The following is a 16,235-nucleotide window of genomic DNA, read 5'->3' as shown; positions in this document are numbered from 1 at the left end:
ATAAATATTTCAGTAGTATTCCTGACGCATAGGTATGAATGTGGAAGAAAAAAAAAAGAAAAGAAAAGAAAGAGTTTCTGCTGAGGGCAACATTTCCACGCAACTTTTTCAATCTTTATTAACTCAATAAACCACATACAGTAAGGTGCACTAACAAAATGTACATATGTGCACCAGCCCAGGCACTCTATGGCAATGATTATGGGCCTGCTTCCAAACACGGGACATGACAATCAACAGTGAATTTTCCCTTTTTGGTTCTGAACAAGACAAAGTCCTATAAATGTTCTGTCCTTTAAACAGTAGGAAAATGTTTACATCCATAAAACATTCTGACTTTTACTGTGCTGGGAGAGTGCGAAAGGAGTAAGGCCTGATCACGGACAACAAATATCTGAGAAACACATACACGCACCCTGCTAAATCACTGCAAATGATGCCTAGTCTCACAAAAACTGGCAAGAAATGACCAGGTCACATTTCATCTCAAAATCAAGATGCATAAAAAACAAATTATATTTTGCTAAATAATTATATTATATAAATTGTTAAGTACAATTGTGTTTGTTGTACTGAATTATATTTTGACAGTTATTTTACAGTAAAATTACTATAATGTGAATTCTTAATTGCCATCACAATGCACAATACTTGCATGGTGGTTTAATAATACATATATAATATTATCAAAGCACCATGCAAGTACTGTGCTATATTTCGATTTTGGGTGAAGAGTAACCTGGACGTTACTTTGTGAGAACAGGCATAGACAATAATACAAAGTTTTATGATAATTTTTTTTCTATTAGCCACATTTCCACCGAAATTACCCGGAACAATTTGTCCCAGGAAAATTTTTTCCCCCAGATCTATTGCTGTCTGCATTTCCATTGTGGTCTAAAGCAAAGTCCCTTTAAGTCATGTCATTTCACTTGGCGGCCATCTTTGAAACTTTTTGCCAAGCTTACGATTAAACTTCATATTTGAAAAAAACAATGAAGTCTGACAACAACCGTTCAATAAATTTAGTTTCTAAACGTTCAAATCATGACCAAAAAAAACGCATTATTCAGACTGGACCAAGCTAACGCGCATGCGCAGTCCTAAGCGTGCCTCTCAGAAAACTGACTGTTTATATAGCAACCGTAGCTTCTAACGGCAGCTGAAGTGACACGATGACTTCACCAATCAGCGACTGATACTTTTACTTTGTAGGCGGGACTTATTCCGCCATATTGTGCATGAGTGCGTTGCACTTTCTCCCATTCATAGTAATAGGAGTGCACCATCTTTCTGTATATAAAGTCTTTGTCTAAAGTACCATGAAGATTAGTCCGTTGATGTAGGACTGCGCACAACTTTTTCAGTTCCGGCTGGATTTCATTCTCCGCATATAAGCTTAATAAAGCCTGAACCTCGCTGTCAGTCCATCTGTCATATTTTTTAAACTCCATTGTTGCTTCAAATAGCAAACAACTTTTACTGGACGCACCGCAACAGACTTAAAAATGGTAGTTGAAATAAAATGCTGCATGAAGTCAACCAATCAAAATGCTGTGTGAACTCAGAAACCAATCAGCATGTTCAGTGCCCAAGTCCCAACCCCTTGCTGTATTTTTGTGTAGTTAATTAAGAGAAGGTACACCGCCATCTTGCTTCGACGAAAGTGACCTGCCTGAACGCAACTGACATTGTAAACAACTTCCCACCTGGTAAATATGAACTTCCCAGGAGGACTTGAGCGCACCAAAAGTACTACCTCGCGAGGAGGGGTTTTCTGAGGGACCCAGAACTTCATTTAGACCCTGGTGCCTGCGGTCGAAACACACAGAGTACCACCCCAATGTCCCTAGTTCCTGGTGAAAGTTCCTGCGGTGGAAACGCAGCTATTGTGTGTTATAATCCTCACTCAAGAGTAAAAGGCATTTAATGAGGAAGACTACTACAGAGAACACTGTTTACAAGTCAATCACATTCCTGTTATGATAAGTGGTTATCATAGAAAGAAACTGTTAAAAGAGAGAGATTATTGCTAACTGTGGAAAAGGAAATACAGCTTGTCCTGAACATGAAAAAGAGGTTTTCCCTCATCAAACAAAGAATATAAAATCTATAAATAATTTCATAAATATGCTGGAGCGGTGCAAATACTTAGAGCTTTGATTTTGTATTGTTATCAGGTGACCAATTCGCAAAATGAATTTGCATTCATTTTCAATGTGAGCGACAAATATGCACCAACAATGCACTTCCATTGGTATTCGCAGCATAGTGGAGATCACCTGATTCTGCAGTCAAACGCGCATACTAGAAACCACAGTACAGTGACTTGCCAACAATTCATTTGTAGAGCGACAAATTTACCAGTTGTTAAACATTTGAAGAGAAGAACATGTCAAAATTACAGCATATCCCAAAAACACACAGCAAAAACATGCTTCTATGCGACATGTGCGAGTAATACCACTATAGTGAGACTCAAACTGGCCTGGACAAGGCAAAACCACAGCTACAATCAGTCAAGTTTGAAGTTTGATGCTCTTGGTGTGCATCCAAACACAGCAAAATGACTGGCTTTAAGGTCAAACTGTTTACAGCATGAGGATTATGTCAGCTGAGAACATTGTGATAAACTGAGCGTCATTTTCATCTTTACCGCTTCCATCAACACAAGTAGATGATTTTTCCCTACTAATGTTATGGCAGGTAGTTTACACATTTCTAAAACACTCCGCCATGAGTAACTATGTGTCTGGTAAACAGAGTGGTACCTTTGGGTTTCCAGATCTGGGGCTTTGAAAAAAAGGATTCTGAATTGAATATGTTTTCTTTAGATGATCCTGTGAGTTACCTGTGAAAGGGACAGAAATGGAGGGAGGATTTGGGATGAGATGGGGTGTGATGTGATGTACAGTATACTGGTGCAGGTCCCAGGCCATAGAGGGTTCCCGCTGCTGCTGCTACACGTTTGTCCGACATTTAGGAAAGATGGGCCCTCCTTCAAGCCTTCTCTTTCTTACTGCACACACAAACAAAAAAGGGTTGACCACTTTTGAGGACATAAAAAAAAAAAAGTTACATAATGAGGAATTTTACTTTCAACATAACAGCCTACAAAGTGTTCAACAATAAGGATTTTATGTTTTTGCTTTGTTTTGACTTTTACTTGTCCTGTCAGCATTTTCACACGGAAGCTTGTTTCCGCCACAAAATAAAAAACTGCGACTTTTTATCTCAGAATTCTGACTTTTTCTTCAAAATTGCGAGTTTGTATCTCTAAACCCGCAATTTCCGAGATATAAAGTCAGAATTGTGTGATATAAAGTCAGAATTGCATGTTAAAGTCAAAATTGCGAGATATAAAGTCAGAATTGCATGTTATAAAGCCAGAATTGGGAGATATAAAGTCGCAATTCTATTTTTTTTTCTCAAAATTGTGAGTTATCACGCAATTTTTTGCGAGTTTATAACTCACAATTCTGACTTTTTTTCTCAAGTTTAAATCTCGCAATTCTGAGAAACAATATCTGTCTTTTTTTCCTCACAATTGGACATTATAAGCAGCAAAAAAGAGTCAGAATTACGAGATATTAACTCGCAATTGCAAGGAAGTCAATTGAACTCACATATAAACTCACAATATAAACTCACAATTCTGACTTTGTTCTTACAATTTTGACTTTTTTCTTACAATTCTGGCTTTATAACTCGAACTTCTGACTTTATAACAATACTGACTCTATCTTGCAATTGCAAGAAAAAAAGTCAGAATTGTAAGATAAAAAGTCGCAATTAACTTTTTTTAGTTTTTTATTTCATGGCAGAAACAAGCTTCCATATTTTCATGAGCCCTACATCATTTCTTTGCTTTACAATAAGGTAAATTTGTTAACAGCAGTTAATGTATTAACTAACATGAATTAACCATGAGCATAACCTTAATGTTAGACACTGGAAAATCCTTATTGCATTTGTAAATTCCAAAGAAAGAAACTGGATTTAAAGGAATAGTTCACTCAAAAGAGCTGTTTGTGAATGGCTTTAAATATAGCGCGAGTCAAATGGGCTAGTTTTATAGTGCTTTTTGGAGCTCAAAAGCTTTAGTCCCCAATCACTTTTATTGAGACATATACAAGAAAGAAAGTCATATGCGTTTGGCAAAATAATAATAATAATTTAGGGTGAACTATTCCTTAAAGAAAAAGCTCTGCATGCACAGCAAGCCAGAGGCCATTTTCAATAATATTTTTGTTGATTTGGCATCAGAAAGTAAAGACTGAACCTGAAAACCTAAAGACAACCCATCAGACAAACAGCACAACACTTTGACAGACAAACAAAATGACCAAGAAACAACCAGATAATGAAGAGAGACAGGTTTTGAATTCACTTTGATGGAGGGAAATACAGTAGTGGAGATGCTGAAGCGGCAGAGGGGAGTTTGAGGAAAAGTAATGATCCAGAGACTTGAGGTATTGCGAGAAGGCTAAAATAAGAGCCAAAAAAGACAGCTGGTAGTGCCCAGAGGGAGAGAAGGAGGGCAAGACTCTGTGTTTACTTGGGTTTTGATGTGAACTTGAACTTTTTACAGAAGGCTCTTTCCAGCTCAGGGACCGACAGAGTGAATGTGATCGCGCCATCTGTGTCCGACCGAACTACACGTGCTGCAAATACATACATGGCATGAACACACCAATACATACACCACCATTCAAAAGATTGGGGACAGAAAGACTTTTTTTTTTAAAGAAATTAATACTTTTCAGTCATGGCAACTCTCGGGATAGCTTGAACACAATATTTTAACAATATTAATGTTTTGGCAGACTAGATCTGCTACACTGCTGCTGCGGTGGCAGGCAATACACAGACTTGCTCTGCTAGACCACAAAAACAGAAAGAAACTGCTGCTGCTACCGAGCAAGTAGACAGGTGGTGCTGGGGAGGAGGAGGGTTAAGACTAGGGCTGCACGATTAATCGGACGATTAGAAAAATAACATTGAAATCGCACTTGAACTTAGTGCGATTATGAAACCGCAGAGGCTGCAATTATTTCTTTTATGCACAGATTGTCAGTGCAGCACAGCTCTGTGATCAGTAGTAAATGCTGATCCATCTGAAAGCACTGTGCGTTTGAGTCGCTTATAATGTGCATTTGAAAAAGCAACACGCGTCAAACATCTTTCCAGGCATTTATTAACATCTTGTCCAACAAAATACAACATTTAATAACATGTTTTTACTCCAAACTCACTTTATAACGACAGTTTAGCATCCTTCTGTGAGATGATGAGAATAAGGCAGTTGTGTCTTTATTAGTCATGTTTAATCAATCAAAGCATTTCAATCTTCTGTTTATTCAGCTATAGCAATAGTATGATGCCCATAGGGATTTCCTGGAATGATGAGCATTACCTACTTAGGTGGCAGGGCATATTTGAAGTTTCTGCACGAGAGCGCCTTCTGGCTTTCAGATAGAGAAGCATTTAATACTGATCACAGAGCCGTACAGCTCTGACAAGCTACGCATGAAATAATCTTTGGCCTTTGCGAAATCGCGTGCGATTTAATTGCCATTAATTATGCAGTCCCAGTTAAAGGGATAGTTCACCCAAAAATGAAAATTCGATGTTTATCTGCTTACCTCCAGCGCATCCAAGATGTAGGTGACTTTGTTTCTTCAGTAGAACACAAATGATGATTTTTAACTCAAACCGCAGCGGTCTGTCAGTCAAATAATAGGAGTGAATGGGAACTTGGATCAATAAGAGTCGAAAAACCTTGCATAGACAAATCCAAATTAAACCCTGCGGCTCGTGACGGCACATTGATGTCCTAAGACACGAAACGATCAATTTGTGTGAGAAACCGAACAGTATTAATATCATTTTTTACCTCTAAAACACCACTATGTCTAACTACGTTCAGCACTCGTTTAGTGAGGTCTGATCGCGCTCTGACAACGACAGTGATGTCTAGCACTCATTGAAGTATATGCGCGAGACATCACTGCTGCAAGGTTTTTCGACTCCTATTGATCCAAGTTCCCATTCACTCCCATTATTTGGCTGACAGACGGCAGCGGTTGGAGTTAAAAATCATCATTTGTGTTCTACTGAAGAATAAAAGTAACCTACATCTTGGATGCACTGGGGGTAAGCAGATAAACATCAAATTTTAATTTTTGGGTGAACTATCCCTTTAATATGAGCGTGCTGTCTAATGCTACCTGGTCAGACCAAAATATATATGGCTAGCTTGATAGAAAGAAATGCCCGATTGACTGTAGTACCAGGCACGAGTCAGCCAATCTGCGACACGTTAGAGTTTCATGACTGAACTACGTATTTATTAAGCAAGACTGCATTAAATTGATCAAAAGAGACACATTTCTATTTCAAATCAATGCTTTTGAACTTTCTATTCAATAAAGAATCCTAAAAAATTATCATGATTAAATATTAAGCAGCACAACTGTTTTCAACATTGATAATAACATGAAATATTTCCATCAATTATAATAAGATTTTACAATATTACTGTTTGTACTGTATTTTTGACAACATAATTGCAGCTTTGGTAAGCATAAGATACTTCTTTCAAAAACACTTTTAAAAAACATTCCTGACCTCAAACTGGATGGGGAAAAATGTAGTGTACCTATTTCAGCCCATCCAGCACGCAAACACACATTTATGCATTTTTCAGCAAATATACACATACAACAACAATCAATGTTAATTCTGAATATACACATACAAATAACAAATCTGACAACATCAGTGTGTGTGTTTCTTACCAAGGTCATTGTTGCTCATCATGGCATTAGATCCACGCAAGCGTGGGCCCTGCTGGGTGAAGTGGTATCCGAACTTCAGCAGAGTAGTGTTCTTCTCCAAAATATTAGCTATCTCCATCTCAACCTTATTACCCAAAGGCTGGCTCTGTATCACACATACACAAATATGCAAGATATAAATACAGGATATAATGCAGTTTAGATCAGTGCTACCCATGCCTTCATTCCCCCATCCATCATCATTACCTTCAGACTGAACCCCTGACCTCATGGATAGTGGCTCAGACCTTTACATAACTTTATTCTGTGTATGTGTGTGTGAGCGTACTTGGTTGTCAATCTTTAACTCCTGAAGTGTAGTGTTGCTCTTTAAGGATTCCACGAGTGCCAGAATTCCAGCTCCAGTAATGAAGTTTGACTCCACGTTTAGACTCTTCAGAGTGGTGTTCACTTTCAGCATGTCTGCTAATGCCTGGGAACCAAAGAACATTACAACGTTGTTTAATATCTATGCTACCATTAGATATTAAAGTTTGAGCTCGGTAAGATTTTTTTATGCTTTTGAAAGAAGACTTTTATGCTCACCAAGGCTGCATTTATTTGATAAAAAATATAATAAAACTATAAAATTGTGAAATACTACAATGTAAAATGTTTTTTGTATTTTAATATATTTTAAAATTTAATTTATTCCTTTGATGAATCATTTCTCCTGTCTTCAGTGTCGCATGATCCTTCAGAAATCATATACTGATTTAGTGCTCAGGTAACATTTCTTATTTTCACCGCATTTGAAAATGGTTGTGCCGCTTCATATTTTTGAGAAAAATATGATAAATAAATATTCTTTGATGAATCCAAAATAAAGCATTTATTTGAAATAGAAATCTTTTGTAACATTAAAGATGTCTTTACAATAATTTTAATTCATTCTTGCTGAACTAATAAAAAAAAAATAAAAAATAAAAAAAAATAAAAAAACATTTCATGCCAAAATGCAAACAATTTTTTTTTTTTATTAATTTCATAATTTTAATTTTATTAAGCATAAAGGCAGTCTTTTTTTTTTTTTGCATTATACTATATATAAGCAAGTTGACACAACTCAATGAATATTGTTGGTGTTACAAGGCTTGAATTCCGCGTGGGATTGCGCCAAATTATGAGATAATATAAAAATATCACTGTGGCCAGTGAAAATGCTGAGTGGCTAGTAACTTTGGAAAACCACTAGCCACAGTGGCTGGTAAGCAAAAAAAGTTAATGTCAAGCCCTGCTGTGCTTAATTGTCATTAGTCACAATTCCAAAAATTACATTTGTAAAAACAGGCTGCATTGTCTTTTCAGAAAATTTAATTTCTTAGTTTAAATTATTTGAAAAATCTGAACTTTGAGAATAGTCATGCTTCTTTAACTCACAAAGGCTACAGGATCATTACTTCTGGTGCCAACGATGCTCAGGCGCTCCACAACACTGTTCCCTTTAAGAGCTTCAGCATATGCTTTCAAAGTTGGGACTGGAATATTCTACATATCACCAGAAAAAAAGAGAGAACACACAATAGGGCAAACAATCAAAACTGCAGGCTAGCAGACATAAAGATACAGTATTCAACAGAAAGTATAAATAAAAGAGTGAAAGTGGCACCTTGATGTTATTTAGGTTGACCTCAGTAAGATCTGGATCATTGCTTTTGATCCTCTGTAGTGTTTCCTCTACATCTGTGTCATTGGGCTGTTCATCTGGCACTGGCTTATACTGAGTACACTGGATTACACCTGTGTATATAATACAACTCTGAATTATAACAAATCATATGGTTCAGTGCCAGCTATAACACAGTACAATATCACACGGTACACTGTGGTCTCAAGCCACATTACAGATGTATGGCATTGCATTACATTTATTTACATTTTACATTTATATATTTGGCAGACACTTTTACCAAAACTGACAACAATGCATTCAAGATACAAATTGTATGCGATGTTAGCGCCATGCTCTACTGTTTGAGGATCAGGAATACTTTACAGAACTAAATATCAAACTCAGTTGAATTTATTTTCAAAGAAAGATAGTACAACCACACTATAAATCACCTGAAGAGCAGCTGGTTAAAAGTATTTGCAAAAAAATTAAAGGTCTAGCATAATTTGTTTGCAGATGCCATTTGGTTTGATATTTTGCTATAAATTACATTTGACATTCACTGTAAAATACTGTCCAATTCATGATTTTTGCAAGTAAAAACTATGAACTATGATATAATTTATGGTAAAAAAAAAAAAAAAAAAACAGTAAAAGGACATTGCCAGAAGTCCCTGTGTTACACATCACATATGATTACATCTTTATTATAAATAATTTAGTTTCTTCTCATTTTCATTATCAGTGGTGTATATTAGTGTGTTTTGTGTAGATTTTTGTTTTGCATTATTTTAGCATCATGTGTGTAACCCTGATAGTGTTTTGTCTTTGTAGGTATAAATGACTCTGTGCACTGTCTATATATGTGCATTGACTATGTTTTCCCAACAGGCCGCTAACAATGAACTCTGATTCATCATGTGGCTTTCTATTGTACCACCTGTATTATTGTCGTGGTTATCGCTACATTTTAATGTAAAAAGGAAGATTTTGGTAGTTAAAGTAGGTATGTTAACATTATATTATAAGTTGTAAAATATACAGGCATCCTGTAAAACTGGAAACATTTTCAAAGTATTTTGTTTTTTTGTTTTTTTACAGTATGCCTAAAGTTTCCAAGCACTTTCAACACAACTTTATCCAATATACTATAATATATAACTTGTATTTTACAGTTACTTCTGATTAAAGAATATAGCAATGCAAATGCAAACAAATACTAATGCAAAACTGGAATAAACTAAACCTGAAAAAAAAAAAAAAAAATCAATCAGACAAATAAGAAGCTTCAAACCAGACAAAACCATTACAGGATAACTGCTGTATTCACTTACTGTTCAAACCCTGCTTGTTGACGATAGTACTGCTGGCCAGTGCTTCATAATACTGCTGATTGCTCATCAGTGTGTGCATACCCAAGATGGCTGCAGCAAGAGAAAAAGATTTTCAAATTTAGGGGAAAAAAGCAGAATAAGTTGAATAAGTTGTATTTGTATATATAAATATATATATATATATATTTTTTTTTTTTTGTATAGCATGATCCTAAAGGAAAAAACAATTGACCTCATTATATATATATATATATATATATATATATATATATATATATATATATATATATATATATATATATATATATATATATATATATATATATATATATATATATATATATATATATATATATATATATATATATATGCGCCTGTGTTAGTCAAGCTTTCTTGACTCAAAACCGTAATAGTTGTAAATGTCCATTATCCACCCTCTATATGAGCCTCTGAATGAAACAGGCAGAGTTTGCCATTTACAACTTATGTAAATCATATATAAAATCATGTTTTTCTAAATATCACCTCAAAATTCACATTTAACCAACGGAAAATATCTCAAGCATAACAGTAATGGCACCAAATTAAAATTAAATAAAATGAAAAGGGACAGCAAAACATCTAAATAGCAAGTCAACAGGAAAGAGCAATTTACGAGTCTGGCATGTATGCTGCATCTGATAGTTGACCGTGGGCCAAAGACAACTGAACTAACCTCATTCCCATATGAAGCTCTAATCTGTCACTACATATAAGATGTTCAGACCATTAAGTCAACTCCTTAAATCCTGCTGTTTTTGAAACATGATCCCGGAGGAAAAAACAATTGACCTCATTTTTAGCAAAACCACTCCATCATGCCAAATGAGAGTAAAGTAAGTGGCTGACAGTTGAGAGGGTTTTTTTTAGCCAGCAGAAAAACTTTGTTCCCCTTTTTTGGTAGCCATGTGTCCTTAGTGCACAAGGATGAGTCATTGTTATGAAAGAAAAAGAATTCAAACTTGCATACGCAGTTTGCATACGCAAAGGACTAGTTCACTTAAAAAATAAGAATGAATTATTTACCCTGTCATTCTAAATCTGTATGATTTTGTTTCTTCGTGAAACACAAAACAAGAAATTTTGAAGAATGATCATGCTGCTCTTTCCTGTGCAGCTGAAGTTATACAGTGGAGGAGGAAAGGAAAGACAGTCAAATGAGTTTGGAACATCATGACTGGTACAAGATGACAGTTTATTTTTTGGTTAAAAGCAACCTTGAAATAACACTAAAATCATCATGCAGATAACATATTATGCTGAGCATACCATGCAAATACTGAGCTAATGTTTAAGAAACATTCTGGAAATATTAGAGCAGCATACAATGTTGCAGATTAACCTACTGGAGTGATCCGTGGCTCAGAAATGGTGGAGCAGGGGAGTGGACAGAGAAAATTAGGAATGAAGATGTAAAAATGGAGTGGAGAGGACTAAAAGACAGACCAGACAGAGGCACATTGTGAGATATAGACACACACACAGAGGAAGTTCAAATTAGTCAGTGAAGTTACAGATGGATTCACTCATTTGAATATGAATTAATATTAAAATTAGTGAACAGAGTGTGCTGAATTTAATTATGCCTTAATAAAGATTAAGTGAAGTTACAAAATAACAGTAAAAACTGCCTTTTTTAAACTCCATTACAGATTATGCACATATCCATATGAAGTCAATTATATTAAAAATACACTTTTATAATTAAATGTATAAAATGGTGTCTTGGATTCCAAGAATCAAAGAGGCATAGTCTACATACATGAATTAAATTGGTAACAGTATATTGTACCTGCTATATCGCACAATTCTGCATCAGTAGCACTAGATAGCGCCTCTTCTAGTTCAGGCTCCAGAGTGACATCTTCCAGGATAGGGTCAACAACTTTTGTCTTAGGCTCCCACACTTTTCCTACATGCACACATTTACACATACAAGTAGAAACAGAGAGAGTGAAGGAAAAATGCCTTCATTTATTTTTTTTGCTAAAATAATGACTGTCTTATGTACACATGCTGTCATTTCAACATCATTATTTTGCCCCCAGAAAACTATTTTTAAAATGTTAGTGCACTTTTAAATGAAGGAGACAACTCTCTCAGCACAAGATTGATGCATGACTCAGACAGAGACGTGGAAGAAAATGAAGAGAGACTGGAAGAAAATGAAGACAAATAAAAAGTAAATAACATTTGTGGACAGAATGTTACTGTGCATCATTTCGAGCTGTAATTTCATCATGTTATGCAAAAAGAATAAAATACAAGTGGTGTACTGACGGTGTACGGTAATTTAGACTCATAAAGCCATAAAATTTGTATTAGTCAGACAAAGTAGTTTGTTGTTTATTTAAATGTCATTTCTCTACAAAATGTCAAACACAAAGCTGGAAATGTCAGTCTAGTGGCAATGTTTATAACTTTCAGGATAAAAAAGACAAAAATGACAGAACTTCTTCTCTGATATACTATATACACAATGTTGGACATTGTTAGTGGACAAATTACAAACTAATGAAAGCATAAAAGGTAATTTTCTAAAAGTTCACAGGGTCAAAAATGCCCATGGTTCTAAATGAAAGTCGCTTCTCACCTCTTTTCTCGCCAGTGTAGGGAACAAGATCATCTCGATCTGGATGTTCTTTGGCTTGTTTCTCCAGGTGAGCTAGAAGGTTATCTCTCTGGAAAGTTCCAGTCGGAGCTTTCTTAGTCTGATCCCTCTGTCTATATCCTGCTGGCAACAGTGCGTTCTAAAAACAATATAATTCATGAAACATTCGTTTTGTCATCAAACTTTCAGAAAAAGTGCAAAGAATGTAAGATAGTATATTACAATAAATTATGAATTTGCCATATCTTAAAGGGATAGTTCACCCAAAAATGCAGATCTCACCCAAGCAGACCTCGCCCCCCATTAACTAACCAAAGTAGGGAAAAAAAAGGTAGTCAATGGGATAGCGAGATCTGCTTGGTTACAAACATTCTTCCAAATATCTTCTTTTGTGTTCAGCAGAACAAACAAACAACTTGAAGGCGAATAAATGATGACAAAATTTTCATTTTTGGGTGAACTATCCCTTTAAAATACCATGGTTTCTGATAAAATCACTTTACCATGGTACAGTCACAGGATCCATTTTCCATCAACTTCCTTTCTTTGCAACTATTTGATACTGGCTTTCTAAGATTTATGAAGCATGGTAACCCAGGTTTTCTTACTTGCAACCACATACTGAAAAGGCAAACTCCACCACCTCCAGAAACACAGTGAGCAATGATAACATTCTTTTAAGTCAGGGCCTATCAGCCCATATCCACAAAAAAGGGCCAGAGCAAATGGAGGAATGTCAACGTATGTGCATGTTAAATGTGATGACAGAATCCAGAACACACAGTGTTTCAAAGAGAACTCAGAGAGAACAGAACTTTATAGGACACCTTAGTATTGTTTATTCTTAGTGCAGATAAAATTGAGCAAATTGAGACAAATTAATTCTAAAGTGACATTTAAAATCATTAAAGTAGAGATTTCTACTGCTAAACTTACAGCACAATTTAGTGTTTCGGGAAAAGCCTCGGCGTTGGTGGAAAATGTTTATTTTTGTTACATTTGAGCAGATTAACTTTTGTTCCAGTACCAGTATTTATGGTAAACTTCTGCACCTCTGGCTGAACATCTCAAGTAAGGGAGAAGAAATTCTCTTTTCCCTCTTCTCTGTTGCTGGACATTTATCCTACGTCTGTGTCTAAATCTGTCAAGAAGTGCTTAGATGCTGGAGTCAAACCAGATTCCTGAAGAGCAAATAAAAACTGTGGTCTGAGTGAGAAAAAGAACACTATCAACAGAGAGAGAATCGCAGCCTTACGACAGTGAATTCCCTAAAAACACTGCAAAACAACAGCACACTCCAACCACTGTAAAACAACACTGTCAAACTGACTCCACCATAATAGTCTAAACTCAGAAACATCAATGTGATACAACACAGTCCAGACAAGCAAAAACGACAGCAAGAAAGTGGTTCTCAAACAAAAATGCCACTGAAACAACAATGTCCAATACCAAACAAAACATAATGGGCTACGACACGGTCCAAAATAAAACAACACAGTCCAGTCAAACAAACAACATTATGCAAAAACAAACCAGCCAAACAAATACCACTAAGAAATAAAGTCCAGACAAACATACCAGACTACTGTAGGTAGCAAACACCATTATATGTAATAGAAAAAAGTCTAGCCAAACAAACATGACTATGAAACCACACACTCCAGACAAACAAAAACACAAAAATAAAGTGGGCTTCTTAAACAAAAATGGTACTGAAACAACAATGTACAACACCAAACAAAACATAATGGACGACCAACAGAGTCCAAAATAAAACAACAGTCCAGTCAAACACCATTACAAACACACACAGTCCATCCAAACAAAGAACACTGCGAAACAACACAGTCCAGACAAACAAATCAGATTAGGTAGCAACAGTCTGATCAAACAAATGGAAAAACAAAAACAGAATAACAAAAAATAAATAAATAAATAAATAAATCCAAACAAAGACTAGAAAATAACAGTCAAGACAAACAAACTAAATTAGGTAGCAACAGTCCAGACAAACAAACACCACTAGGAAACAAAACTTCGTCCAGACAAACAAATCAGACTAGATAACAACACAGTCCAGTCAAGCAAACATCATGTTAAAAAAAAAAGTCCAGACAAACAAACACAACTGACATAACGCAGTCCAGACAAACCACCAGACTAGGTAGCACTAGCAACACAGTCCCGTCAAACAACATTATACTTAAAAGTCGAATCAAACAAAATTAGAAAACAAATCTTCTAACAAATCCAACAACAAAACACAGGGAATACAATAGGCCTCCTTTAAAAACTAACAAAACTCAATATAGTTTTCAGTGCCAAAGCACTACAGAAGAGAGTTTATCAACCTATCATAATGCAATCAGAGGCAATTACTGTGTGAGCACATTTATATGAATTGTGTGTGAATTCATGCAGCTTTTAAGGTCCAGTTTGAGACATTTCACCTTATTTTAAGTGCACTTACATCAGGATCAAGCTCTTCAAGTTCATCCTCTAGTCTCCTGAGCTCCTCTTCACTGAGCTTCTGCAAGAGCTCATCCTCATCCACATCCCGGTACTTCTCCATCTCTTTACGGAACATGATGAATAAGATAAAAGGGAAGAAGAGGACAGAAGAAAAGAAAAGAAAAAAGGCAGGAACAGTTGAGCCCCCCAACCACAGGACCTTGGTGAAGACAAAAGAGACAGATCCATTATTAGGCCTATTCTAAATTCAAAGTTCAAAGGAGTTTATGCTGAATAATTACGTTTTTCATGATTATTGATTTGATTTTCGACAGTATTAAATTCAAATTATATGGGTTATGGAAAGCAGGATAACCACAGGTGTACTTCATCACATTAACTGAGGACATGCTGTGCTAACGTTGGACAACCAGAAAAAGCATAAATACTGTCTTAACTTTGAACAGAATCTATTACTATTTAAAACTTAAACGTTTGAATGTCTCTGTGCAAGATGTTTTACTTACACTTGCTTTTTAAAAAAGCATGCCAGTTTTATTTTAAAGAAATATATACAGTACTATGATCTTAAACAGATAAATTGAGTCATATAATACATCTTATGAGAAGAAAACTAGACAAACTGAAGGCTGGCCTCTGCTCTTTGGACCTTCTCAAGTGTCCTTGGTAAATCTTAAAGACAAGGACATTGCCAGCAAACTCCATCACACTATATAATGCAAATTTATTATTAACATACTGCCTTTAATGGTAGCCTCTAGTTTAGGTTTCCCAAATCAATAAACTAGTTAATTATATACACATTCCCAGACAGTTCCTCAAACAAATTGCTTTTCCACTTCAGTTAATAAATCTACAATTACTAAAGTTGTGTAGCCTCAGATACTTTTGACATTAAAAGAAACAAAAATACATTTAAAAAGCAAACATTTATGAAATATAATTTTCTCCGAGCTTCATTCTGTACTGTTAATATGCGTATCTGAACGTTTCACGGCTCAATGCAATGATGAAAACACAGCGTTAGCGCCGGAGCGTCTATCATTCTCACTTACTTCAGACAGCGCTTATCCCACACTATATATAGCGCATGTGACAGCTGAATACTTTGACCAGATATGGTTTCTTTTCGGAGCCGCTAATTCACACAAATGTGCTGCTGCCTCAAGCAATGATTTCTCAAATCCAAGGTTCATAGAAAAACAACGCTTGACACGGCGGAGAAAGTCCAAATATTAAAAGTCACTGCTCGAGCCTTCTTTCAACAAGTCCAGTAGTCGGTGGCGATCAAAGAGTTTCCACAACTTGGAGTAGCGCAGAACTTC

General features: G+C 35.7%; 1 protein-coding gene across 2 annotated transcripts; it reads right to left on the bottom strand.

Annotated features, from left to right (window-relative positions):
- Positions 1–92: 92 nt before the first annotated feature.
- tmod1 (tropomodulin 1) lies at positions 93–16,218 on the bottom strand. Of its 2 annotated transcripts, XM_048197300.1 has the most exons (11): positions 15,966–16,218; positions 14,909–15,109; positions 12,418–12,574; positions 11,617–11,736; positions 9,786–9,875; positions 8,449–8,579; positions 8,220–8,327; positions 7,129–7,272; positions 6,801–6,945; positions 4,559–4,664; positions 93–3,019 (listed from the first exon to the last, which is right to left on the bottom strand). In XM_048197300.1, exons 2-11 carry the CDS (start codon positions 15,023–15,025, stop codon positions 3,001–3,003), a joined length of 1,137 nt encoding a protein of 378 aa, XP_048053257.1. In that variant the 5' UTR covers positions 15,026–15,109; positions 15,966–16,218; the 3' UTR covers positions 93–3,000. The 2 variants fall into 2 exon arrangements, with proteins under 2 accessions (XP_048053257.1, XP_048053258.1); XM_048197301.1 differs by lacking the exon at positions 4,559–4,664 and having other exon boundaries at positions 15,966–16,217.
- Positions 16,219–16,235: the final 17 nt, after the last annotated feature.

Source organism: Megalobrama amblycephala, linkage group LG7, assembly GCF_018812025.1.
Source record: "Megalobrama amblycephala isolate DHTTF-2021 linkage group LG7, ASM1881202v1, whole genome shotgun sequence".
Classification (NCBI taxonomy): Eukaryota; Metazoa; Chordata; class Actinopteri; order Cypriniformes; family Xenocyprididae; genus Megalobrama; species Megalobrama amblycephala.
Note: the sequence above shows the minus strand (reverse complement) of the source record. Positions and strands in the feature narration are given on the sequence as shown.

What these genes read in the sequence shown, in the direction of transcription:
- tmod1 (XM_048197300.1), bottom strand. Translation starts at nt 15,025, where the DNA reads ATGTTCCGTAAAGAGATGGAGAAGTACCGGGATGTGGATGAGGATGAG. An exon ending in CAACAAGCAGGGTTTGAACA is followed by an intron (nt 8,580 to 9,785) that starts GTAAGTGAATAC and finishes TTATATACACAG; the next exon opens with GTGTAATCCAGTGTACTCAG. An exon ending in AGTTAAAGATTGACAACCAA is followed by an intron (nt 6,946 to 7,128) that starts GTACGCTCACAC and finishes TGTGTGATACAG; the next exon opens with AGCCAGCCTTTGGGTAATAA.